Source organism: Melospiza georgiana, chromosome Z, assembly GCF_028018845.1.
Source record: "Melospiza georgiana isolate bMelGeo1 chromosome Z, bMelGeo1.pri, whole genome shotgun sequence".
NCBI classification, from domain to species: domain Eukaryota; kingdom Metazoa; phylum Chordata; class Aves; order Passeriformes; family Passerellidae; genus Melospiza; species Melospiza georgiana.
In genome coordinates this window covers 3,890,390-3,918,136 of record NC_080465.1, presented here as the reverse complement: position 1 = coordinate 3,918,136, position 27,747 = coordinate 3,890,390, and the positions used below count along the sequence as shown (strand labels likewise).

General features: G+C 40.0%; 1 protein-coding gene across 2 annotated transcripts; it reads left to right on the top strand.

Annotated features, from left to right (window-relative positions):
- The first annotated feature begins 683 nt into the window (after positions 1-683).
- Positions 684-25,689, top strand: PRRC1 (proline rich coiled-coil 1). Of its 2 annotated transcripts, none has more exons than XM_058044624.1 (9): positions 684-764; positions 6,721-6,838; positions 9,824-10,219; positions 11,634-11,791; positions 13,976-14,078; positions 17,085-17,248; positions 18,665-18,768; positions 22,585-22,687; positions 24,172-25,689. In XM_058044624.1, the coding sequence occupies exons 2-9, from the start codon at positions 6,742-6,744 to the stop codon at positions 24,379-24,381; spliced, it is 1,335 nt and encodes a 444-aa protein (XP_057900607.1). In that variant the 5' UTR covers positions 684-764; positions 6,721-6,741; the 3' UTR covers positions 24,382-25,689. The 2 variants fall into 2 exon arrangements, with proteins under 2 accessions (XP_057900607.1, XP_057900606.1); XM_058044623.1 differs by lacking the exon at positions 684-764 and adding an exon at positions 875-984.
- Positions 25,690-27,747: the final 2,058 nt, after the last annotated feature.

The following is a 27,747-nucleotide window of genomic DNA, read 5'->3' as shown; positions in this document are numbered from 1 at the left end:
TAATTTTTTTCTTCTTTTGTGAGCAGGGATGAGACATCAAGGGGGCTATTCAGGTCCATAGTGCTGCTGGTGCCCCGGGGGCCCAGAGGCCGATGGCCCCGGGGCTGTGCCGGCCGTGGGGCGGCAGCAGGAGCAAGGCAGGGCCCGTCCCTGCTGAGGCCGCACCTCGAGGGCTGCGGCACCTCTGGGCCCTCACACGGGGAATGGAGGAGCTGCGGCGTGGCCAGGGAAGGGAACGGAGCTGGGAACGGAACGGAGCCCCAGGAGAGGCTGAGGGAGCTGGTCACAGGCTCCACTCCATAACCTCAGAAGCCTTTCCCATTCTAATTCGCTCTGTGAACCCAAATCGCTTCAATGGAGACGTACTTCAAATCTCTACAATTAGTGATCTACACAGGATGCCCGATTACGTCTTAAGGCTGTCCTTGTAAGGCTAAGATCTAACGGCACTACGTAATTCAGACGCGCATTCCGCCCACACCCGCTCCCTGACGCCGCCAACGTGGCGCTGCCGAGATCCCGCCCGCCCCGCCGCTTTTATATGCGTGCGGAGCGAACCAAGCTGAGGGCGCAAGACGGGGTGCGACCCCCCCGCGAGGGGCCGTTGGACCCGGCCCTGAGAGACGTGGCATGGCGCGGGGCCGGCGGCGCGCAGAATGCTGGGAGTTGAAGTCCAAGGCGGCGCCGGCTGCGGCCTCCTTCCGTGTATCTCTGGGACGGAAAAGGCCGGGAAGAGACAACACGGGACGGGGGGATCTGTCTCGGTGAGGGCGCTTTTGGCGGCGGGAGGAGGCGCCGCGTTGTGGACCCGTGGTTCCCGGCGGCGGGGAGGAGCGGCCAGAGGGCTGGGCCGGGCGGTGCCGGGGCCCGGAGCGGCTGCGGGAGGTGCGGGGTTCGCTCCTCGTGTTTTGACCCGGCGCGTCCTTGCAGGGCTGCGGCGGCTCCTGCGCTCCGAGAGCTGCCAGCGCTGAGGCTCGCTGTGAGGTGAGGGTCGGGGAGCAGCACTGCGCAGAATTCCCGGTGCGATTTATCCCGGGGATTCCTTGGGTCGCCGGTGCCGTCCTGCTCCTGCCTCAGGCCGGGTTTCCTCCTGCGTGGAGAGTGTGGGTGCCGGGTTGTTCGGAGCCTCGGGGCACCGAATTCCAGCCCCGCAGCGGGGAATGGGAATGCTGGTCCTGGTAAAACGCCTGCGGGTTTATCCTCACTTTTGTTAATGCCGGAGGGAAGTGGTGCTTCAGGAGCCTTACTGCTTCATTGTGGTGTGTCTGGAGGCATAATTTGCTCTTGGTATGATTTATTTCGTTTTATTATCGCAAAAAAACCCCCGCATTATTTCTTTTGGGAGAATAGCTCTGAAAGTGGTGGAGCTGTTGCATCATGCCCTGTGATATCCATACTCTGGAAAAATGATGGGAGCGAGCTGTTGGAATGGGCTGGGTCTGCCTGTTTCTTTGGTGCTGTTATTTCACGGTGCTGTGCAGTTCAAGACCTAGCTGTGCTGCAGCCATCACTGGTGTGTGAGGTTTTGAGAGGGTTTTGTGACACTGAAATGTTTGACAGCAAAGGGGGGTGTAGTTTGCTGCAAATCCTGAGGATTGGCAGTGGCGTGAAAATGTGAAATAATTGACATTCTAATGAGTCTGATGAGGTCAGGCAGCCTTTGGAAAAATGGAGCTTGCTGGGTTTATGTGTCTGTGGACTATGCCAGCACTAGTGACAAGGGAAGGCCAACAGCCTTGCTGTCATGCCTGATGTTTCCAGCTGTCCTGGTGTGTGTTAGGTCTCAAGCACAGTGGTGAAAAGGCTTCTTTGGGGTTTCTTTTAAGGTGAAAAAGTTATGCGGGTGCTGCGGTTAACATAATTTATGTGGTGAATATGGAATCACAGAATGGTTTGCGTTGGAAGGGACCTTGAAGATAATTTTGTTCCATCCCCTGCCATGGGCAGGGACACTTTCCACTATCCCAGGTTACTCCGAGCCCTGTCCAGCCTGGCCTTGGACACTGCCAGGGATCCAGTGGAAGCCTCAGCTTCTCTGGGCACCCTGTGCTGGGGCCTCACCACCCTCACAGTCAAGGATTTCTTCCTGACCTAAACCTACTCTCTTTTAGTGTGAATGTTTTTCACTCTTTACTGATAGTTCAATACATCAGATTCTGCGTTAAGCTATACCACGAAACATGTAAACTGGCACATTGCAGTTATTTCATTTGTGGATTTTCTAGCTTGTGTCACATCTTTGAAGCGCCCATGTTAACTTGGAAGAAGCACAACTTGAACAGAGCCCCAAAATAATAAGTGCACAGTACTGTTTACCTGGTGCAATCAGCTTCACTGTGAATTGGGAGGAAAGTTGACTTAGCTTCAGTTTCCTCCTCTAAGGCCTTAATCGTGAAAAGATATTTGCCACCTCAGTTTCCAGTCAAGGGATCGCCTCACACCCAGGTGCGTTGTTGGAGGTGTGGCATCAGTAAAGAGCCCGAACTCTCACAAATCAGGTACAGGAGAGTTTTGGGGGGTTGGTCTGTTGGGGGTTTTTCTTGTGTTGTTTATCCCCTCTCCTGATTACCTCTCTTTAAGACTTTGGACTTTGGAACAAGTCGTTCACACGAGGTGATTGAACTGATGGCCTCTTTGTGCACTATCTTTGCACAGAGAAAAGTGATCTCCTTAGTGCTCTCCCTTTCTAAAGTGAGGAAAAAAAAAAACCACCAAAAAAAAAACCCCAAAAACCAACCACGAGGAACTTTTCAGATGAAAGTTTTAAATGTACTCAGGGTCCAGTTCTGGTTTGGTTTCATTTTGTGAAGAGTGTTGCCATTTGTTTGGTGTTTAGCTGCACCTCATTCTGCATAGTTGTCAGCGTGTGCTTAGCGACAAGCAGTGCCTGCAGCATGTGAAAACTTAATTAAAAGTTATGCCTAGTATGATTAAAGTCAAAACTTTTAGTGACATTTCAATTTAGTGTTCCAGCTTAGTGGTTATGTTTCATTTTAGGCTCTATTTAGAGAGCAGTTTCCTCTCTTGGTGTGCCTAAATATATTGTGGTTTATTTTTGTGGGTTTTGAGGGGGTTTGTATTTTGTTTTGGTTTGGTTTGGTTTTTTGTTTGGGATTTTTGCTTTTTTTACTAGCAGGAGCACTTACCGAAACAGAAGAAGGGATCAATTAAAGATGACTGAAAATACACCTCATTATAAACTCTGAAGTATAGCTGATTCTAGATGATGTGTTTTTATCCACATGAAATTTGCTAATCTCCCATTTGTAGGTAATCTTACCATTAGCTGTGAATGTCTGTATTTTAGAGTAATAACGTGAAGAATGCTTTTGAAGTGTGGTTAAGTCGTTAAGATGATTGCAAAATATTAGCACAAATGCAATTACTTTCTATTAAAATAAAGTGAAAAGATTAATAACTTGCCATTCTAGTCTCTAAATCAAATTATTTACTTCCTGCTTTTAGCACAAGCCCTGTTAAAAATTTCAGTCAGAGTTGTAGTCTGGTTTTGTGTTCAGTATACACAGCCTAATTACCTAGTTTGAGAACTAGGTTAATGGCTGAGATTTTGTTTTAGATTAATGGATGAGGTTCAGCTGGTGAGAATCAGTAGAAATGGTTCTAGAGACGGATTTTGTGGGTGTACTGTAATTCCTTTGTGTAATATGAGGATTTAGCATCATCCTTATAGTGTCTTCATTGTACTGAAAAAGGGTTGTTTTTTTTTTTTTTAATAATTGGTCAAACAGAATTCATGCTTCTACTTCCTAAAGGGTTTGTTTTAAGGATGACTGATCACTGTAAATACATTTTTCCTGTATTTCTCATCACCATATCCCCACTTTTTCATTTCCATATAAAAACAAACCAGGATTTCCTTCTAGGAAGACGTGGCGTTATCGAATTTGCAGCTTCTGGTCACGGATCACTAGATGGCAGTACTGAAATTGTTTTCACCTAAATTCCATGTGCTTCGCTTTCCCCGCCTCTGGGTTTCTCCTTTGCCTCTTCAGTTTAGTAAACCAAAATGTTCCAGTTTGCAAGAAGGCACAAAAATCAGTTCCTTGAGAAGTTGGGCTGAGTTTCCAGGTGCTCCCTGTTGCAAATTGTGTGTTTGTGGCTTGGATTATGTGGAGTTACTATTATAGATTTGGGGTTTTTTCTCAAGTCACTGAAAAGACAGTCCTTAAGGAATTGCGGGCTCATCCTGCTGGGAATCTTTTTCCCTGCATCTCCCATGAGGGAAGTTGGGAACCCCCTCTGGGATTTTCGTTGAGGACTGAACGCTGCTAATGGATTTCTTGGGTCCTTTTCCCCATGGTTTTCTCCTTCCACCCATTCCTCTCACACTGCTGGGTTTGGGTGTGCCAGTTATGTTCATGAATATCCTGTAGGATCATTTCAATAGTCTGTGGTGCTGGGTTATTTCAACATTGTGAGCTATTAGCTTTAAGTTACCCTTTGTGCTTTCTGCTTTCCTTTTGCCTATTCCCGTGTCTGGTCTTTTCCCTTTTTTTTTTCCTTTAAATTATTTACTTTTTTCATAATGCTGTACTTGCAAACCACAGGTGGATCCTGTTGAAAAATCACTGTACAGAAAAAAAAATCACTGCCTGTTTGTGCAGGCTCCATATTAGTCAAGACATGGTTGAAGTCAGATTCATATGGGATTTTTATCGTATTTCAGCAGCTGACATGATTTTTTGCACATTTGGAATTATTATTTCTGTCCTCAATCTTTCCTATTATGAAGTTAATAGCAAAAAACAGCTACGGAGTTATTTATATTTCTACTAATTCCTGACTTTTCCAGACATCAGGTGGCTTTTTGGGGTGTTGCTCCCTCTCCCATCCCCCAGCACCACCACTGTAATAGATTGATGAAAATTTGAAAAATCCTTGCACAGAGTTTTTGGAAAGTTGCTCTGTGGAACTTTACCAGTAATTCTGCATGGCCACAGAATTTATTTTAAGTAGTAAGCACCTCTCACCAGCTTTTAATCATGGAATTGGGTGAAATCAAGCAGCAGATTGGAAGAGCCTCAAAAAAATGTTTCTAGGTTTTGGTCAGTGATTACTTTAATTGCACAGTGGAAAATTCTTTCATCCCTTTCAGTGTATAACTGGAAGAATAACTTAAGAAATACCTCTGTGCAGAGGAATGTAAACTGATTAAAAGACAAAAATCATAAATTGCAAGTTCCTGCCCTTAGTAAAGTTAAATGGAAGCGTGTGCATTTCTTTTTTATGGGATGATGGGATGTACTTTGCAAGGACAGTCCGTTCCCCACCAGGCAGCTACTGACCCTTTCATCCCATCTGAAGAGAAGCCTGTAAGTGAATTAGAGATGCTCAGAACCCAAAATCCATCTGTCATAAGAATTTGTTGAAGAGTGCTGCACATAAGCCACGTTGACTTGCTTTCCATGGCTGGGCTGAAGCATTTAATCCTGAATCACTTAATGCAGATCATACTAATTTGGCAGAGGGTCTGTGGCTTCTGCTGTGTGTGATTTTGATGCTCTCATTTCTTTTGGGAACTCTTCCTCCACTTGTCAAGACTGACATTGATGTCCTGCTCTCTGGATTTTTCAGTTTGGTAATAATAGTAATTTTTCCTTCACATTAAACTGAGAGTTGTATGTACCTTTGAAACAACGATGAGAGAATGAGGAATTTTTACTTTTGTTTTTTAAACAGAGGAACGCCCCTGTGCCTTTGTAAGTGGAGGTCTTTTTATATATATGTGAGAATTTTTATTCAACATACTATCTACGCCTTTGAATTCTGAAAGGGAATAAGCTGGCAGTCTTCAGTAGCCACTGATGTAATGGATGTGGTGGAAAATGTCTTGAGCCTATCTGTTTTTTATATAGATAATTACTTTATACAAGACTGTCATTTCAGTGAAAGTTCCTTAAGGACTGCTGCCTCAAGGAGTGGTACAGGTAATTAACCAGGCTTGTGAAGAAGCAGGACTTTTTGTAAGCTGCTGCTGCAATGAAGCATGGAAAATCGCCTGGTGTTCATGAAAATCCTAATTTTTCCACTTTTCTAAGACCTTTTACATTAATACTCTTAAGTTAATTTTTTTTAGAAGTAGTACATCTTAAAGGTTTATTCAAATATGTCAAAAGATTCTTCTGGCCTTCTAAATAAAAACCAAAGCCTTCAATTACTTCTGCTTCTGTTAACATCACCAGAGAAGTGTGGTGTATGGATTTTACAGGAATTGGCTATACTGGAAAACTTGGTGTCAGTGTAATTTTAATCATGCTGGAAGTAACAGGTTGTGGTTTGCATTATTACAGCTCAACAATGCTGCAGAATTGTTCCCTGTAGTTAAGTTTTTCTTGCAATGGGGTATGGGGTTTATGATGTGTAATTATTTCTGTATGATTATTCTTCCAAGTACCACCAGTATATTTTGGAAGCAGTAGCTGGACAGGCACAGTAAGAATTTTAGAAAGAGTCCGGGAGTTTGAGGTATAATCAAAGTGCTAAAAATAAAGGGAAGATACAGGAGAAGGGGGACAAACTGGATAATTTTGTACTTGAGATAAGTCAGTGTTTTTCTTTTTTTTCCCCTAGAGTTGGTATTTGAACTACCTGCTCTGTCCAGCAATGTAAATAACTGCGTTGTGGCCTTTGTGTTCGAACTGAAAATCTTTTCCCTTATTTCTGAAGACGCTTTATGTGGTTTTTTTTCCCCCCTCACAGCTTTTTTGTAGCTGAAGGAAGATGATGGAAGAGAGCGGCATAGAGACGACTCCGCCTGGCACGCCCCCTCCGAGCGCAGCCGGGGACGCTGCTGCTGCTGCCGCGCCTGTCACTTTAGGTGATGATAATAAATAATAAACCTTTACTCGGGCTTTCGAAGCACTACAGAACCAGCTGCAATCAGCATAATTGCAGTTCTCTTCTCCAGGATAATTGGAAGCATTTAAATTGTTTCTTAATCGTGGAAGTGGGCTCCTTATATGTAATGCATCTGGTATCGCACAGAATAATTTTAGCTTTTTTTTTTTTTTTTTATGTTCTTGAAAGTCCTGTAGGAAGTGATGTGGGTGCACTTGTAGTTTTTAAGGATGCAAGGCTAGGGAAATAATACCTTTTATTATAGACCATAGTTAGATGAGCAGCATAGAAGGGAGTTAAAACAGATTTACAGGGGATAGTGGTAAACCTGAATAATCACTTGTGTTTTAATGCTGGTAGAATCCCAGAATGGTTTGGGTGGAAAAGGCCTTGAAGACCATTTTGTCCCACCTGTGCCATGGCAGGGACACCTCCCATTGTCCCAGTGTCCAGCCTGGCCTCGGGCACAGCCAGGGATGCAGGGGCAGCCCCAGCTGCTCTGGGAATTCCATCCCAGCCCCTGCCCACCCTGCCAGGGAACAATTCTTGTTAATAACTGCCCTAAATTATCCAGTTTAACGCCATTCCCCCTGTCCTGTCACTCCACCTCTTTGCACAAAGTCCCTCCAGCTCTCTTGCAGCCCCTTTAGGTACTGGAAAGGTGCTTTAAGGTCTCACTTGTGAGGGGTAATCAGAGTGATTTCTCTGATTTTTCTCAAGATTCTGAACACCACATTTGAATACCACATACTGAATTTTTTGGCAGATGTGACATTGTTAAATCAGACTTGTGCGGTATGTTTTGTCAGATGCTAAAGGAGGAATATTCTCACAAGATCTCAGCCTATAGCACTAAATTAGTTGTATAACAAAAGCAATTTTCTAAAATTAAAACTGTGGAAATGTAACCTATGATGGTGCAGTTGCTTTAGCTAGGATGAAAATGGATTCTGGAGTAGGCTTGCAGAGATGTTAGCACACATGAAATGTATTCACTGCCTCATTCATACACAGGCAAAGAAACCAGAGCCAGAAGTGCATGAATTGTGGTACAGGATGTCATCAATAAAGTTAATTTTATAGAAATGGTCTTTAAATAGTACGTCTTTGGCAGTATTTTCTACTTACACAGGGAGAAACCATGAAAGATCTAATTTTTTTTTAATGGGGCAGAGGTTTGCTGGCCACCAGTTGCAAGGTCTGTTAAAAGAGTTGTTGAAATTAATGTGGACATTAACTTTTTTTAACGAAAAGTCTCAGATTTGCTGAGACTAGTTGATACTTTCAACTACTACCTGGTTGATGTTATAAAAAAAAAAATGCACTCATAACTTGTCCCATCCAGGTAAAGGTGACATTTCAACACGGAGTGATGCAGGAAGTACTTTTATAAGAATGTCATGTTTCTGAGAAACTATTTCCAAAACTGATATTTGGAAATAACTTCCATCATTATTCATTCCTGCAGCCAAAACCAATGCAAGTGTTGCATAAAAACTGTCAGATCTGTAGACATCAACCTGCAAAGATAATTTCCTGACCTGTGTGAACATCTTCCAAACTGTTTCTGTGGGATTTGAACACACTCAAAATAAAAAATTTTTAAAAATTTATAAAATTAAAAATAAAATTAAAATACATAAATGCAGCATGTTCATCTTGCAAGGGGAAGATGAAAGTTTGCCAGCTAAATTCCAAGGAAATGCATGGTTTATGGGTGTAAGTGGGAAATGAATAGCATGGTACAGCAAACACAGCCAACAAAGCAATTCCTCCATATGGATCTGTGTAAGGTGTTTTTTTCAGCCCTTAAACCCAAGCATCAGAATAGTCTGAATGTAGAAGCAGACCTTTAAATTCCTGCACACCATGAGGTGTTAAACCAAGCTGTAAAAAGTGCTGAGGTTCTTCAGTTGCACTGCTCAACCTAGAAAGTTACTGTCAATGATTTTGTTATATAGTATGTTAACCATTATTAAAGAACTATATTATTATATTGATAGTATATTATCAAAACCATTTCCAGTGCAAGGAGAAAATATTTTGTACTCTTGACAATTTTTTTTCATTTGTCTTTATCTCATAATTTTGAAATTTTTTGTTGTGAATGTTTTGTAATATATATGACATACTGAACAGTGGTACATGTAAACAATATAGAAGTAGATTTTACGTGGGGGAATGGATGCTCTTTTTTTTTTTTCTTTTTTTACTGATGCGTGTGTGTGACCAAGTTTCGAGACCATGGCATTAGTGTGAATTGCACATCATTTGACTGTGCTGTTTAGGCTGAGGCCAGTGAGATGCTTAAGCTGATTCAGCATGTTGCTGCCATCAAAAAAGGCAATTTCTGTTTTTCTGACCTCATTTCCTGCCTTGATTGGCTGTAGACAGGAAAATTGGCTTATCCAAGGATCAGCTGAAACAGGGAAAGAGGGATCAGGGAGGTGAGTGCCAGAGAAGAGAGAGCTGCCTGAGGTTCAGTCCATTTTCCAGTGCCACACCTCTAAATCTGATATTAGGAGTGTGTGTTTTATTCCTGAGGAGGAGCACTTCCTGCATCCTCAGCTGATGCAGCAGTCCCTCAGGAATAACAGAGCTAGCTTGAAATTTCTGAGGCAGGTTTCAGCTGCTGTGAATTCAGTAGTCAAATGCGGACTTGTCTTTTTAAGCTAATGACCAGTAGGGTCATGCAGGAAGAGATGTGTCCTACAAGATGCTGTCACCAGGGATTAAGTGCCATTGGAGCTGTGTGAAAACTCAGGCAGAAGTTTCAAATTCACTTCAAATGAAAAAAAAAACCTGGCTGATTAAAAATTATTTGTGGAGTGTCTGAACAATATATATAACTGAACAAAATATATAACTGAAGCGTCTGAACAAAATATATAACTTAATCGTTGAGATTAAGGCTTCTAAATTTTTTTCTCTCTCTTTTTTTTTTTTTCCCCCGTATTTTTTGTAGCTTTTTCCAGCCCCCTTGCCACACCAAGCATGCCATCTTCTCCTGCCTACTCACCCCCCTTGCCAGCTGGAGTGTCCCCAGCTCCTCCGCCCATGATGACCTCGGCCTCTCTTCCACTTGTGCCTTCTGCCACCGTTTCTACAATTGCGCCACCCCAGAGCCCTGTCCCACCCCCTGCTGCCCCTGCAGCCTTCAGCACCCCCGTGTCCCAGTTCTCTGCTGCTCCTCCTCTTCCTCCTCTGAGCTCTGCTGCTGGCCCTGGCCTTGCTGCACCTCCCACTGGTCCCCCCATTTCAGGGTTTTCCATTTCTTCCACCTATGATATCACCAGAGGTCACGCTGGCCGAGCACCTCAGAGCCCACTGATGCCTTCATTCTCTGCACCTCCAGTCACAGGTAACTGTTTATTGCTGAGGATCTCCTTGTTTGCTTATTATTCTTTTGGGTATACTTAATTAATTAGTTGTACTTAGAAGGGATAATACTCTTAATTAGTTAGCTCTACTCAAAAGAAGGCATAATCGCTTTTAAAATACAGTCATGGTCCAGGACAGAGTCTGCTTTAAGTTATGGTGGCATTCAGGTTCACAGGAAAATCTTTTGTTTGAGGACTTTAATTTTTGTTACCTTGCACACCAAAGGCCAGCTTTTCTTCAGCTCAGAGAGCCACCCTCAACTTTTTTTTTATTCTTGAAGCTATTGTAGGAAGTGATGTGGATGCACTTGTATTTTTTAAGGATGCAAGGCTAGGGAAATAATACCTTCCATTATAGACCATAGTTAGATGAGCAGCATAGAAGGGAGTTAAAACAGATTTACAGGGGATAGTAGTAAACCTGAATAATCACTTGTGTTTTAATACTGGTAGAATCCCAGAATGGTTTGGGTGGAAAAGGCCTTGAAGACCATTTTGTCCCACCTGTTTCCCCAGAATGACAATAAACTCATAATTTTCAGGGTTTTGTTCTGAAAATCTGTCTCTTGACAAGCTGTCACATGACACCAGCTTCTGCATTTTTTTTTTTTTTGTTTGCAGCCGCAAAATTGCATTGGGACAGCTAAAAATACATAATAATACATGCCTTCCATGCAGGCAGTTGCTGTGGTTGCTGAACTGATGTAATTACCAGCTTGTGGAGTGGAAACTTCTCTCCTCAGCTGCAGTTGGGCCAAGCTTTTATTATTACTGGTGATATCTCTTTTAAGTAGTCTGTATTAGGAGGATGTTTAAAAACAGCTATCAGTTGTGCAGCTTAAAATAAAAATAACTCTCAGTTAAGCCTAGTGTTGGAAAATCCGTTAAAATAAGCTTGAGTAATGGGGCAAAGGCTCTGACTTTATTTTTCTACTGTTTTAGTTTGTTTTGTTTTCCAAATACGTAAAGCTTCCGTCCTTTTTCTACTACTATTGATTTCCAGCACTTGGTGTTAGAAAATTTACTTTTCCTATTGTATGAAAACAATCCTGTGCCTTTGTTCAGTGACTAACACTTGTCCCTCTCTTTACTGAGTGTTTATTCTGAAAATTTGAATACAGTAAAAAGAACAGCTTTTAAATTAGTGTGATAAGAGAAAGAATAATTGTTTAACTTTGTACATAATGTGCAAGCAGTCTCAATTTTCTTAGCAGGTATGATTGCATTCATTAGATCTGCTAGCCTTTGACAAGCAGAATTGTTCTTGTGCCTCCAAGAAATGAGATGAATTTGCCTGGAATTGTTTTATTATTCCTGCTATTTTCCTCTTAAACAATTGCATGTTGCTTCAATATAACAAATTAAACCCTTGTGTTTTATATTTCTCTCTTACAGGTGTTTTGGCAGATCCCATTACTCAACAGGCAACTTTCTCTTCATCTTTGTCTCCTGGGGCTGGTTCTGCAATCACTTTTCCCGAGGAGCATGAAGATCCCAGGGTATCTACTGCCCAGAGTGGAGCACCTGCTGGAGGAATCTGGGGGTTTATAAAGGTAGGGGGTTTTTCTGTTGCCTTCGTGAGGAATTACCAACTTGTACTGACTATAGGAAGACTTGTTGCACTCTTTTAAGTGCATGCTACTATAAGTAATTTCTTTTTCCAGCCTCATGTGCAAGGTGGCTGTTTTAAATAGTGCTGTTTGCTGAAACTATGCTTTTACCTTTTCTCTGTATAGAAGAGAGGGGACTCACAAATTCAGGTGTTCTAGGTTAGTTTTGATTGCTGTGATACGAACTTGTGATAGAGCCTGTTCGATATGGATATGTTCTTAAACCAGACAAAATTCTAGAGCCCTTTAAGTCCTGAAGGGTGTTTTTTACTTCACAAAGACTATGCAGAATGTAGAATGTATGTAGAAAAAGAGAAGTCTGTTTTACCTTACCTGAATGCTTTGCATATCCCGTCTATAACTTCCTAATTAACTGAGTTGGATTCCTGTGGGATGCAAGTCATGTTTGTTCTATAACAATCAAGTTATATTTTGTCTTTTTTCAAGGACAGACAAGCTACCTATGTTTTCAATCACAAAGAAGCATCTAAGGTATTTTGTAAGATTAGTCTGCTAGAAGGCATGGAATGCACAGTGCAGAACAGATTCTCCTTGTGATGCCATCTAATCAGACAGAGGAAATAAGCAGCAACATCAGCTAGTGGAATTTCATTAGCCTGTAAACTCTCTGGAGCTGTAAGAGATGCTACATTTAAGTGGCATCATGAAGATTGTAGCAAGAAGCTCTGAGGGCTATATATCAACACTGAGCTGTCTTCAAGAGCAGCACCACATTTTGTCCTTAGGAACAATAAAGAAAATTATTGTCCCAGTGCCCTTGAAAAATTTTGGTTTTCAATCCCTTTTAAGCTTGAAAACCTGGCAGAAGAAGTTGTGTGTGACATGGCAGACTGAACCCTCCATCTCTGCAGTGATACAGCCTTAAAGAGAAAGATTAACTCTCCATCAGTACACTGAGAGCACAGTGTCGTGCTGCCATTTTCAGGGAGAAATGTCTTCTCATGATCATAAAAAACACATTTTCCTTCTTCCTTTAAGTAACAGTGTTTTCCTTTCAGTCCTTATATTCCTCCTAATATTTGCAGTGGGTGGCAGTGTTCTAGAAGAGAACGTTTTACTTGTAACATGATTCTTTAGCCCTTCTTGGAGTACCAGAGCTTTCCATTGCAAATTAATTGAAAAGCCAATCTCATCCACATTTTAGTGCTGCCACTAGGATCCAGAAGGTGTTCTGTTTCTGTTTATAGAGCGGGTCTATGTTACTGACTCCAGTAAAAAGATTTTGGTTGAAGTATCAAGCATTCCATGTGCTCTGTGTGTTCAGTCACTGCTGCTTGAGAATTTCTTCAGTGAAAGAATTAGGAATCATTAGTTATACTGAAACCATCAAGTTCATGATGTATGAAGTAAGCTCACATCAGACTATGTGCTTTTTAAAGGTGAGCCAGAATCTGGGACATGTTGTGGTAATTTTTACAGAAATGCATCCTGAATTTCCTGTTGAGGAGCTCATGCAGTAGTTGCCACACTTTTCTTTATTTCTGTTGTTGAAGTAATTTGATATACCCTTTTTCCTCTGGTGTTGTTAAGAAATCATACACCTTCCTTTCAGATTTCCTTCAAGCTCATTAATACTGCAAACTGTGTCAATCTAAAATTGACAAATTAATGGTCTGGAATCAAATGGGACTGTTTCAGTTTCTTCAAAGATGCCTGAGCAGTCCCATTGCAGTTCCAAGACTAATTTCCGCATAATTGTTGCGATAACCTAATGTTTGGGATTTGTATAAAAATATGGATTATTTCACCCTCTTTGTGCTAGGCAGATAAACACATAAAGGCATCCTCCACAGGTAGAAGCATTCTCAGTGTTCAGGAACCATCTGTATAATGACTTTATGTTAGTTAGGCAGGCAGGATGCTACCTGGAGAAGCACTGCCTGGCTTTGCAAGGGCTGTTTCTGCATTACTGAGGTAGTAACAGAAAAGCCATACACTGATAAGTGTTATCCTGCAGTGTTTGTGCTGAGTAATGCACAGCAGATGTTACAGAGCAGCTTAATATTTTGGTTATATTATATTATATGTAACATTTTGAATTTCTTGAGGAGAAAAAAAAAAACCAACCCAGGAAAATAATATGGAAATATATTTGCTTAAATTTAGGGTGTAGCTGAGAATCCCATGGTGAAGTCTGTTCTTGATAAAACCAAGCATTCAGTGGAGACCATGATCACAACGCTGGATCCTGGCATGGTTCCATATATCAGTAAGTGTTTATGATAAACCATTAAGTATTGCCTGTAAATCCTGGAGAAGCTACTACAAAAGCCATTACTTGTACACTTGAAGTGTAAAAGCATTTCAGTTACAGATTGAAAATGAACAGGAAAGAAAATCTTTGCGTTACTCACATTTCTTATGTTACCGGCGGACACTGCATGTCACATGTAGGTGACCTGAAAGTAAAAAAAGCAAGCAAAAGGCACCAGTTGTCCAGGCTGGTGGTTTATTTTTGTTTTTTTTGGCATGGCTTTTTTTCTCCTAATAGTCTGATAAGCAGGCTATTAGTCCTCCCTCCTAGGTGTGCCAGTACTGACTTTGTTCTGCCTATGACAAAAGCTGGTCAGGAAACACCTAAGACTAAGAAGAAACCATTAAAATGATTTTTTTATTATTTTGTTTTCCTGAGGTTTTTTTTTTCAGCTGAACCTTTTAGGTGACCCAGCTAACTACTGCTGCACTTTTGTACTAGTGCAGAGGACAGGGGAAAATGACTTAATTATTGAGTAGTAGTTAATTCTCTTACATTTAAGGGAAAATCTCCCAGCAGCTGTCTAGGGAGGAGGGAGTGGGAATAAAACTAGTGAGGCCAGCCAGCAATGCCTTCTAAAGGTATTTGAGAAGAGTAGCAGGATGCAGGGCAAAGCTACAGTAAAGGTTGATTTGACAAAGTGTATTTAAGGTTTCTATTGCAGTCATCGCTGTCCTTTTTTTAGAAACAGGATCTGTTGGTATCCTGGATAGTTTGGCCCAGTGTTTATTGACAGAACAGCTTTATCTGGAGGAGGAAGTAATATGAATAAAATGCTTGGTTTGTGGGATTTAGGTTGAGTATTTTAAGTCAGTAGTTACCTCTAAACTCTCTACAGTTCTGGAAGGGGGAGTATCTGTATCTTGGCCATTTATGTACTGCATTATTTTTGTAGTTTCAGGTTGTGAAAAAGGAGCAGAGGTTTGTAAACTTAGCCTGTACTTCCTTGTAGAAATGTATTCTACAAAAACAGCCCCACTTCTCTCTGCTCTCCCTCCATTACTGCAATGCCAAGGAATTTCATGTTCCTCATTGCCAAAACCTGAAATTACTAAAGCTTCTGGATGAGGTGGTTGAAATTTTCTTTTTTTTTTCTCCCTCATCTGAACAAATAGTATTTCTGTAATCTCTTTCTTGAAAAGAGCTGAACTGTTTTCATTGGCACATGGTGAAAGTGTTATCTGAGCTGCACTCCTGGAACAGACAATTTCTATCTAGACAGGAAATGGTCACCTCATAAGCATCAACAACAGTACTTTTACAACAAAAGACAGCAGGGAATCTTAAATTAAATAAGGAACTGTAATTTCAGTTTATAATGCACAAGGTACAATGAAATTTCACATTCAGGTGTCAGAGCTAAACCTGATACAAGAGTTCTGCCCCTGAATTTACCAGGGTGCATCTAGTTCTTACATTTTAGGTTTCCATTTTACTAGATTTTGTCACAAATGGTTTCTTTTAACCCATGTAGTATCTTTTTTTCAGTTCTGTAGTATCTCTGATGAAAAAAATAGATGGCTTTGATATTTGATGATCCATAATACAAAAGAACATATTCTGTATTCTGCAACCAGACATGAGGCACATTTGCCATTCTTAAAACTGTTAGGTAGTAATTTGCTACATATGTTATGGATTAGTTTTTAACTTCATTAAAAGCTGTTGAACAGTATTTCTGTTCCTGAGCAGTCAGGCAAGGCTAACTTCAGTAAAAGCCTGCAGTCAATTTTAAGCACTTGTTTAATTATGTTAAATTGATTTATATCAAGAAGGAATCAATGAAAAAAGATACTCTCAATTATTTTTAGTCCAGTAGTTGCCCAGCATTTAAAACAATTGTTCCAAGTTCAGTGATCTGTACACCTAATTACATTCAGCAAAGCAATTGATAAATAAAATGATAAAAAATTACCTTAAACCCCACAAATAGTAGGTTTTACTAAAAGGTTCTAGCCTATCTGGTGATTATTCATAAAAATAAGATGATTCCTGTAACTGAGGTCTGCTGAGCCAAAAAGTTAATTGTTTTTTCATTAAAATTAGGCTTTGGGTTTACCCTTATCAGTGAAGGAACTTAGCTTGAATCAGGATAAATACTGCAAACTCTGTAAGCTTGTGTGGTTGATGTATTTTATTTAGGCAGCTCTCTCTGATGTCATATTCCATGTTTGAGGAAAGATTTATCTGTTCTTGAGAAAGCTTCTCACAGCAGGGATGAGTTTTATTGTGTGTTTCTGCACAATAAAAGTGATCCAGCTGTGACAGACAGATGTGAGGTGTGATTGAGTCTTCTGTGGTAGTTTTAGATTTCTTTTCATTCATGAGTTCTTTTGTTTCATTCTGAAAAAGTTTAGTGAAAGCTCATGCTTCTTTATGGAGATATAACCCTACAGGAAATGTTTGGAACTCTGTACAAGCTTTTTGGTTCCATAGGTATTTAAAATCTAAAAAGAGCAATAAAATGACACTGAAGTTCACATTCCAAGGACAGCTAAAAAGTAATGGGAGCCTTTCTTTTAAATCTTGTGTAATTTGGCAGCTGCTCACTGGATTTTATGACCTGCATCAGTGTTCTTCAACCCATTCATGAGGGTTTGCAGTATTCCTTGATGCTTCACAGGACACCAAAACATCCTTGGAAAAGGATGTCTTTGAGTTATTTTCCTAAAGCTCTGTGAATTGTCATCTTGAATGTGTGGTATGATTTTTTTTTTGGGTGCTGAACCTGAAAATAGATCTATTCCTGCTGCCTGTTTTTCCCCTTTGTATCCCTTAGTTATTCATCTGAATTTCAGTTCCTAACTTAAGTGACTTCTGCTTCATGGAAGAATTATTGTTCAGTGCATGACAAAGAGAAAAAGCAGCTGGAGAAGCTGTAGAACTGTGTTTGAACTATACTGCCATGGGAAGGAGAAATATTCCATTTCTTACAGATCACTTTACAAAATTATTTTGCAGGAACTGGAGGAGAGCTGGACATAGTGGTCACTTCCAATAAAGAGGTGAAAGTTGCAGCAATTCGGGATGCTTTTCAAGAAGTCTTTGGGATGGCTGTTGTGACTGGAGAGGCTGCACAGTCCAACATTGCACCACAGCCTGTGGGCTATGCTGCAGGCTTAAAGGTAAGTTGATATGTAGTAGTAGCAAAGAGAAATTCACCCAAAATTATCTCATTTTCTGTAAAGTGAAGGTCAGTTTCTGGGATAGGTAAACATTTTCTTTGGGGATTTTTTTGGTGTTTTCGTTTTTTGTTATTGTTTGTTCATTGAGGTGGTTTTTGTTTGGTTTTTTTGTTTGTTTTGTTTGGTTTTTGTTTTGTTTTGTCCAGGCTTGATGGAGTTTTTTGTTGATTCATTGGTCTTGTTATTTTATGGGTTAAGGGGTTTGGCGTTTTTTTGTCTTTTTTTCCTCAGTTTGGATCATTAGATCTAAAGCTCTCTTTGAAATATTTTCAAAATTTCTTGCAAACATATTTGCAGCAAGTGAAGAGTACCTATGTCAGTGTATGATGCCATTTATGTCAGTTTCATTGTACTGTCACTGATTGCCATCACATCTTGCATACGTCGGGCTATTACTGTGGCTTCCAAGTATATTAGGCATTTTTTGAATATATTACCAGCACATCATGTTGGAAATGTTAGAAATTAAAAGTCTCCAAGATTGATTTTTCTCCCCACTGATTCTGTAGATCAAAGACAATTTGATTAACACTTGATCTTTCTGAACAGATCTGTGTTCTCTTTGAAAAATAAGAATTCCCTGGGCAGCCTAGCAAACTGCTGTGCTGCCCTAGAGGAGGGGTTAGCAAAGGTTGTTTCATCAGTTCAGGCCAATGAGTGAAAATCCTGAAAACAGCTGTTTCATACTCTATTAACTAAATGTAAGCAAAAATTCATGAAAAAGGAAGGCTTTCCCCCGACTGTTGTGGCAGTGTTTGCAGACTAAAGCCTGTCCTCATAGCAGTGTATTATCTGATGCAATTTTGTATTAAGATAAAGCAAAACAATGTGCGTGTTCCTTTATTTATCTCCTGCAGTATATTGTATATTTCTGTTACAACTTCAGAGTGATAACAGTTTTCAGGGGAATAATTCCTGTATGTTAGTTGGATATGTAACACAACAAATGGATTCTTTCCCTTGCTCTTACAAAGCTGGTCCAAAGCTCTTAAACACCCTAAACCCAAGAAGTTTTAAGTGGTAGAAATGTCAAAGTAACACAAATATACACTGATGCTTTAAGTGAGAGTTAAAACCATCAAAGGTTAGGAATTGTTGTCACAGATTGGGAATTCTTTGCATGCTACCCTGGGTATTTTTCTTGGAATGCAAAAAAACCTAAAAAAATTTAATTAGCTTTATCATAGGTTTTTGTTGCTGTTTGGGATTCCTGGCTTTTCCTTAGTTTGAGTTGTTGGGTTTTTTTCCCATAGAGTCATTTAGAAAAGTGTGTTCTGGGGTTCTTTTGGGGTCGATCTGCAAGCACAGCACTAAGCTGTGGCTCAGTTTTGTCTAACAGCTTGTGTTGCCACTCAGGGAGCCCAGGAGAGGATAGACAGCCTGCGCCGGACAGGAGTCATCCACGAGAAGCAGCCTGCTGTGTCGGTGGAAAACTTCATCGAGGAGCTGCTTCCTGACAAGTGAGAGCCTTGCGTTTGTCCCAGGAGGGTGGGGACACGTTGTGGGGACACCTTGTAAGGAGCTGGTGGCAGTTTGGGAGGGAGAGGGAGAAGGAGAAAGAGAAGGAGAAAGAAGGAGAATAAGGAGAAAGAAGAGGAAAATTAAGGAGAATAAAGAGAATGATAAGGAGAAAGAGAATAAGGAGAATGAGGAAGAAGGAGAAAGAGAATGAGAATAAGGAGAATGAGAAGGAGAAAGGAGGAGAAAGAGAATGAGAATAAGGAGAATGAGAAGGAGAAAGGAGGAGAAAGAGAATGAGAATAAGGAGAATGAGAAGGAGAAAGGAGGAGAAAGAGAATGATGAGAATAAGGAGAATGAGAAGGAGAAAGGAGGAGAAAGAGAATGATGAGAATAAGGAGAATGAGAAGGAGAAAGGAGGAGAAAGAGAATGATGAGAATAAGGAGAATGAGAAGGAGAAAGGAGGAGAAAGAGAATGATGAGAATAAGGAGAATGAGAAGGAGAAAGGAGGAGAAAGAGAATGATGAGAATAAGGAGAATGAGAAGGAGAAAGGAGGAGAAAGAGAATGATGAGAATAAGGAGAATGAGAAGGAGAAAGGAGGAGAAAGAGAATGATGAGAATAAGGAGAATGAGAAGGAGAAAGGAGGAGAAAGAGAATGATGAGAATAAGGAGAATGAGAAGGAGAAAGGAGGAGAAAGAGAATGATGAGAATAAGGAGAATGAGAAGGAGAAAGGAGGAGAAAGAGAATGATGAGAATAAGGAGAATGAGAAGGAGAAAGGAGGAGAAAGAGAATGATGAGAATAAGGAGAATGAGAAGGAGAAAGGAGGAGAAAGAGAATGATGAGAATAAGGAGAATGAGAAGGAGAAAGGAGGAGAAAGAGAATGATGAGAATAAGGAGAATGAGAAGGAGAAAGGAGGAGAAAGAGAATGATGAGAATAAGGAGAATGAGAAGGAGAAAGGAGGAGAAAGAGAATGATGAGAATAAGGAGAATGAGAAGGAGAAAGGAGGAGAAAGAGAATGATGAGAATAAGGAGAATGAGAAGGAGAAAGGAGGAGAAAGAGAATGATGAGAATAAGGAGAATGAGAAGGAGAAAGGAGGAGAAAGAGAATGATGAGAATAAGGAGAATGAGAAGGAGAAAGGAGGAGAAAGAGAATGATGAGAATAAGGAGAATGAGAAGGAGAAAGGAGGAGAAAGAGAATGATGAGAATAAGGAGAATGAGAAGGAGAAAGGAGGAGAAAGAGAATGATGAGAATAAGGAGAATGAGAAGGAGAAAGGAGGAGAAAGAGAATGATGAGAATAAGGAGAATGAGAAGGAGAAAGGAGGAGAAAGAGAATGATGAGAATAAGGAGAATGAGAAGGAGAAAGGAGGAGAAAGAGAATGATGAGAATAAGGAGAATGAGAAGGAGAAAGGAGGAGAAAGAGAATGATGAGAATAAGGAGAATGAGAAGGAGAAAGGAGGAGAAAGAGAATGATGAGAATAAGGAGAATGAGAAGGAGAAAGGAGGAGAAAGAGAATGATGAGAATAAGGAGAATGAGAAGGAGAAAGGAGGAGAAAGAGAATGATGAGAATAAGGAGAATGAGAAGGAGAAAGGAGGAGAAAGAGAATGATGAGAATAAGGAGAATGAGAAGGAGAAAGGAGGAGAAAGAGAATGATGAGAATAAGGAGAATGAGAAGGAGAAAGGAGGAGAAAGAGAATGATGAGAATAAGGAGAATGAGAAGGAGAAAGGAGGAGAAAGAGAATGATGAGAATAAGGAGAATGAGAAGGAGAAAGGAGGAGAAAGAGAATGATGAGAATAAGGAGAATGAGAAGGAGAAAGGAGGAGAAAGAGAATGATGAGAATAAGGAGAATGAGAAGGAGAAAGGAGGAGAAAGAGAATGATGAGAATAAGGAGAATGAGAAGGAGAAAGGAGGAGAAAGAGAATGATGAGAATAAGGAGAATGAGAAGGAGAAAGGAGGAGAAAGAGAATGATGAGAATAAGGAGAATGAGAAGGAGAAAGGAGGAGAAAGAGAATGATGAGAATAAGGAGAATGAGAAGGAGAAAGGAGGAGAAAGAGAATGATGAGAATAAGGAGAATGAGAAGGAGAAAGGAGGAGAAAGAGAATGATGAGAATAAGGAGAATGAGAAGGAGAAAGGAGGAGAAAGAGAATGATGAGAATAAGGAGAATGAGAAGGAGAAAGGAGGAGAAAGAGAATGATGAGAATAAGGAGAATGAGAAGGAGAAAGGAGGAGAAGATCTGTCTGAAGTATCTTGGCAGGCTTGGTTTTGGTGATGACGTTCAGCTTTTTGTCCTGGCTTCTTGAGACCTTAATATAATGAAGTCCTTGTCAGATTTTGTAGATTGACAATGTAAAAACACATTGAAGTGAGCTGAAAAAATTAAGGAGTGGTAAAATTTGGAATTTGGCTAACAGTTTGTGCATTGGGGTGTGCATCCTCCCTTCTCTCTCTGAAATTGTATCAGAAGAGATATTGGGAGATATTTGGCATTTAGAACAAAATGATTTTATCAAATAATGTATTTTCTGTTTTCCTTTCACTGAGAATGTATTATTGCATCTAATTTGCACTGCGCAGACACAAAAAATTCTGTTTCAAAATACTTTGCAACTTGATTTTGTAACATTGTTTGACTGGCAGTTCTTGAAGCAGCTTTATATGTAAATGCCAAGACATTAGGGACAATGCTGTGTTTTTCTTAATACAAACTTACATAGTTTTCTTCCAGTGTTGACCATGCTTCTACATGTCCAAAGGAGAGGAGTTTCAAGTAACTACCCACACTAGTAATAATATATGTCATAGTTAATCCTCTTTGAAAAGACAGTAAAATGTCTAAATCAGACTAGATGGAAATAAATGCTAAACAAAAATTAAAACTTCTTCCTACTCCTATTTACTTTAGAAAATTCCTCATTTATATTTCACTAAAAATACTAAATGAAAAATATAGCAAAAGGAGAGTATCTGTCCAAAACATAAATAAAAGCCCATCACATGGATAAAAATGCAAACATTAGAAGACAAGAAAATACCAGCAATTTGATTATTAATTGGAAGCAAGTTATATTTAGCCATGAGGCTTTCTCAGCAGCCTTTAATAGTTGCCAGTCAAAGCATCCCAGTGCTCTGCTCCCTGCTAAAAAGATGATGGAACTGCTTCTTCCTGTCTGGCTCCACTAAACTCTTACTGTGAGGCTTATGTGGTCCAGACAGGCAGAAATGTTTCCCTGAATAAATAATTTTAATTATTGCTGTAGCATTAGACTTTCCAAAAAAATCTTCTGAATGTAGAAGATGAATGATAAATAGAAAATTTTCTTTAAAATTGTTAGGGGAGGTTATTTTAATGAGAAAGGTTCTTTGAAAGATCAAATGAAAACTCTGTCAGAATACCTGTGGCCAAGGGATTGTGTCTGCCCACACACCCACCCCTCCAGCTCTCTTTTTTTTCTTTGATTTGTAAGTTTCATGAAATTTATATTTCTGTGTATTTTATGCGTTTTACTTGCATATACATGCGCTATTATGAGAGATGGATGGATGGATGGATGGATGGATGGATGGATGGATGGATGGATGGATGGATGGATGGATGGATGGATGGATGGATGAAAAGTGACATATGCAAATTTCACTTGCAAAATACCATAACAGTTTGATGAGTTTCATTATTAAATTATTACTGCAGCTGTAATAGGACTTGTAAAATGTTCATAATTCAACTTTTAGCATGTTGGTTTTCACCAGTACTCAGAAAAAAAACAATTTGCATATCACTGCAGGTGGTTTGACATTGGATGTCTGATTATTGAGGATCCAATTCATGGAATTCACCTGGAAGCATTCACCCAAGCAACACCAGTGCCTTTGCAGTATGTTCAGCAGGTGAGAACATATTTTCAGTTTTCTTACCATTAACAGCTGAGACATAAGACTGAAGTTTTCATTTTAGTTTTGATGTTAGTTCTTACTGGAAGTTATTACACTTAAATGTTTTCATTTATGGAATGAGGATATTTTTGCATCATGTTTATGAATTATTTATGAATATTTTTGCAGAATATTTTTGCATCATGTTAATGAACTAATCTTTAGACATTTATAGTAAAGCTTTTCTTAGTCAAGAGTCTCATTCTGCAATATCTGTCACTTTGGATATTTGCAATATCTGTCACAAGTTTTGCTCTCCTATTTAAGAAGAAATACTAACCAAGCAGGCAGCATGCTTTACTCTCTGAAAATTCATTCCTAAAAACAAAGCATTCCATTTTCCAGGTCAATACTTGGACTTAAGTCCTCTGAACACAGAGTCCTACCTGAAAGACAAGGCTGATTTCAAATGTGCTATTTTGGCAAAGATGTACAATTCTGAAATGAGAATATTTAAATATTGAAAATACCATGTTTCATTTGAGTGAAAATAATGGAATGAGCTGCAGTAGTGTGCAGTTCTGAAATACCACCAAAAGAAGTTTTTCTGGAGGTGGTTTATTTTTTTTTGGGCACAGACTGGGAATTACTCCAGTCACTGCATGTTGCCTGACAGCAGATATGAGTCATTCTTCAGTTAACTCTGGCCTGAAAATTCTTTTAAAATAAATGTTTCCATGAAGAATTTATAACCAGAACTGTTTGGGGTTTGATCCTGAGGATGTTGTTTTGGGTGAGCAAACAGTAACTTTGGGGCTTTTTTCAGTAGCACCAATTTCTGAATAGCTGAAATTTGTGTGGTGGTGTTCACAGGGGCCGCAGGACGATGGAAGAGACGAGAACTTTACTCCATGTTTCAGAAGGCTGATTTATTATTTTATAATATATATTGTGTTAAAAGAAAATGATATATTAAAACCATACTAAAAGGAGACAAGAACCTTGACTCCATGTTTCAGAAGGCTGAGTTATTATTTTATAATATATATTGTGTTAAAAGAAAATTATATATTAAAACTATACTAAAAGAATGGAAGAAATTATTTCATCAGAAGGCAAGCAAGGAATAGAAAGGAATAGAATAATAATAAAATCTTGTGACTGACTAGAGAGTCCGAGCCAGCTGACTGTGATTGGCCATTAATTAGAAACAACCACATGAGACCAATCACAGATGCACCTGTTGCATTTCACAGCAGCAGATAATTACTGTTTCTCTTTTCCTCTGAGGACTCTCAGCTTCTCCGGAGAAAAATCCTAGCAAACGTATTTTTCATAAAATATGTCTGTGACAAATTTGCTTCTCACACCCTTTAATTTTCCACATAGGTCTGTTGATACAAGCATGATTCTTGCAAAATCCGCTTAAATCCAACAGCAGACGCAAATCTACCAATCCAGACTGTTTGAGTAACCAGTTGTCAAACTTTCACACGCAGGCCAAGAGCCTGACCCCTCAGGACTACAGCCTGAGGTGGTCGGGGCTGCTGGTGACGGTGGGCGAGGTGCTGGAGAAGAGCGTGCTGAACGCGAGCCGCACGGACTGGCACGCCGTGTTCACGGGCATGTCCCGCCGCCAGATGATCTACAGCGCGGCCAAGGCCCTGGCAGGCATGTACAAGCAGCAGCTGCCGCCCAGGACCGTGTGACAGCAGGGACGCCCTCACGCCGGGAACGCGGGTTTGGTTCTCGTGGAAGCCCCGCGTTCCCGTGCTCAGCAGCGCAAGATTTGTGATTTCAACTCTAAACCGTCTCTGCCTGTTGAGAAGTGAAGGTGATTGCCAGGAGTGGAAGTGAGCAATTGCAGTTTTTAGCTAATGTGTGATCTCCCATATGATTCATAAAACAAACGTGTATTTATGACTGCTACAGGCAGCATTGCAGTTTTTTAACTGGAATGTGCTGTGGTGTGACACCTTACCAGCCATTTGCTGAGACAGTTAGTTAGTATTCTTTCTAAAGGGGATATTTGTTTAGCTATTTCTATTATATTAGTAATATAAACATGTTGACAGCATAACATGTACGTTATATATGGATTTCAATCCTGAGAGAGTACCTTCTGTATTACATGTGGTTTTTGGGGCATGTGTTTAGGGGATACTTACCACCTCCTTGGGTTGGTGTCTGTATGTAGTTCTCAGGAGTGATGCCAAGTAGTGTCTACAGCACCTAAGAGTGAGCTGCTGAAGAAGAGCACAAATCCATGCCCTTGTTAGTTGAAGTCGTTGCTAAATAATTCTGAATTTTCATTTTCTATGCTGCTTTTTATGTAACAGTAATTGAATTCGTGGCCAGCTGAAGAACCACAGACACAATTTCAAGTTGCTTCAGTGGGTTTTAGATCAGGTACTGCTCTCCCCACATGAAATCATCTCAGCAGTTTCAATGACATGATTTACTCCAGTGCTTCCAGACATCATCTGTTATATGTAATTATGTAATTTTTTTCTATGTATTTTACAGTTGTCAGTAATTTGATTATGGAAAACGGTCATGTGTGTATCACTTGCTTTGCTATTCTGAGTTTTCTAAACACTTTTAAGTCTAAAGCTTTCATGATGTCATGAGTTCACTGTTTCTCATGTAAGTTTTGAGTGGTGTCTGATTTTTTTTTTTTTTGGTGGCTATAAATATCTTCCATCCACACTCACACAATCTTAAATCTTTACTTAGAAATATGGAAGTAATTGTGAAGAAATATTTTGGTAATACTTTTTTAAGAAACAAAGAATAAACAAATACTTTTTGTTTGCCTTAAAGAAGCAGTTTTTCAGCTTGTATTGCTCAGCCTTTACCTTTCTTAGATGCTTTCAAAGAACATTTTGTATACAGTATACTGTTAAGCCAGCTCATATTTGTACCCAGTGAAAGCCTGTCTATTTCCAAGTAATATATTTGGCCTTAATTGGCTTACTCTGTAAAGCAGTTGAATAAATGTTTTCCCTAGAGAATTGCATCTATTTTAAAGGCTTGGTTTTTATTACAGATGATGAACACCTTTATTGAAGTTGTATTTGCATGGTCAGTTTGCAGGTTTGTCACATACTAAAACATGATCCAGCTCTCAATCTTGAGGTCCCTCATTGAGACTTCTTCTTTCCCTGTTAAACCAAAAAGGGGATACAAAGAGGTTTTCTTGTCATTATGCAGCAAAGGCATCTTTGCATTTACTGTAATTTCAGTTTGCAGTAGATAATAAATTGAATGCTGCTGTTTTATCCACTGCTAGCAGCATCCATGATGCAGAGGAGGAGGACATGAAGTCATCAGTAGGTTTAGGCCCTGGCATGGCTTAAAATTAAAACTGAAGATGAACAACCCTTTTTTTATGCCTTTCCTGTCCCTGGCATTCACTTTTTAAGAGGTGAGAGGAGTAGAGGAAGACAGTGTGGTCAAGTGCAGTGTTTTTTCTCTGGCTTATGAACGTCTCGTGATTTATTTCTGACAGCTCCCAGAAGAATTAAAATTATTTAGCTTTGCAGCTACCTATTAGTTCTTTCCCTTTGGAGAGCATTATTTGCTTGTGTGTTGAAAAGTCACATCCTCACATGAGCACAACAAGCTTAGCTTCTTCCCTGAGAGGCCAAGGGAAGGAAAAATGTCTGGACTGTGATCTGGGAGGCCAAAAAGTTGGAAATTGCTTTCTGCATTTTTCTGGAGGCCTTGCTCAGGCTCTGAGTTACATGGATAAATTCTGAACCATATTATGGAGACAGTTCCGCTTTTTTACCACCCCCAGAGTTGTGTTGTGGCCAATAATAAGAGAGAAAGCTCAGCAGGGGCATTAAATTTATACACAGATCAACTTAGAAAAGCAGAGACGCTTGGGACATGTAGCTTTTGTTACAACTCCCAACTGCCACATCATGGCAGGGGGTAACTTGTAGGTACAGCTGCAGAAGCCATTTCTGCTGAGGTCCCTCCAATGTGAGTGTCAGAAGAAATCATAAAAACTACTGTATGTTTTACTATTATACTACCATTTTTAAACTGTGTTCCACATTAAAAAAAAAAAAAACAGCCAAGCTCTTTGAGTTTGCATTACATAAAGATTTGTGAGATCCTTAAACTGAGATTCTTTAAAATTCTGGAAAAGAAATCTGCATTTGGGGCTGCTTTTGTTGAGAAGTTAATTCTCTGTTCCTGGCCTCAGTTTTTCATCACGGCATTGCTCAGAACAGCATGGCTCTGAGATGAGAAAAATGATGGGAAAATGGTGAGAAAAACCTTGGATATAAAATTCCACACACATTTCTGTTGAACAAAGTCTGATAGCTTTCACCCAGCTGCCTTTCTCAAGATTGTCCCTAAATGTTTGTGAAGGGACGGGGGCGTGTGGGGTCTGATGGAACAGCAATTACAGCTTGGTGGAACATCTTGGTCCAAAATCAGGAACAAAACAGCCTCAATAACTGCTCGTACTCTTTCCAGAGTGTTCTCCTTTAACAAAAGGCTTTCAGAAATTATAATACCACTCCCCCTTTCTAGACCCCTGCTCAATTTGGCAAGATATTGAGGAGTGGCAGAAGAGGGCAAAGGAAAGAACAGGGTCTGGAAGGATGTGAAAGCAATCAGGAGAGTGCCAGAGAAATAGGAATATCTGGTGAGGCCTGAATGCAGGAGGATTGCAGAGGGTAGTTGAGAAATCCGGAATGTGGAATAACTTGTGTCTGATTGCCAATTTTGGCCAGCTTTTTAGGAGAGCACAAGCATGCAAATATTCTAGCAGAGACACTTAGCACAGATGTGATTCCATATCTCTGTCTAATGAAGTTTATACGTTGCTTTTGATGTTTACCCCCCTCCATGCAGCATGAGGGAAGTTTTTCAGGGGGTGTTTTTCAAGTGGGAGATTTCTGAAGGATTTCTGTAAGTATAAACCTGTGCAAATGAGAATTTTTGTAACAATTCTTAAGGATATTTGTAAAAGTATCCCCTTTTTTTCATAATAGTAAACTTTGCAGATGAAAGTAAGGAATTTCACTGAATAATGTTCACTCTGCAATACAGAG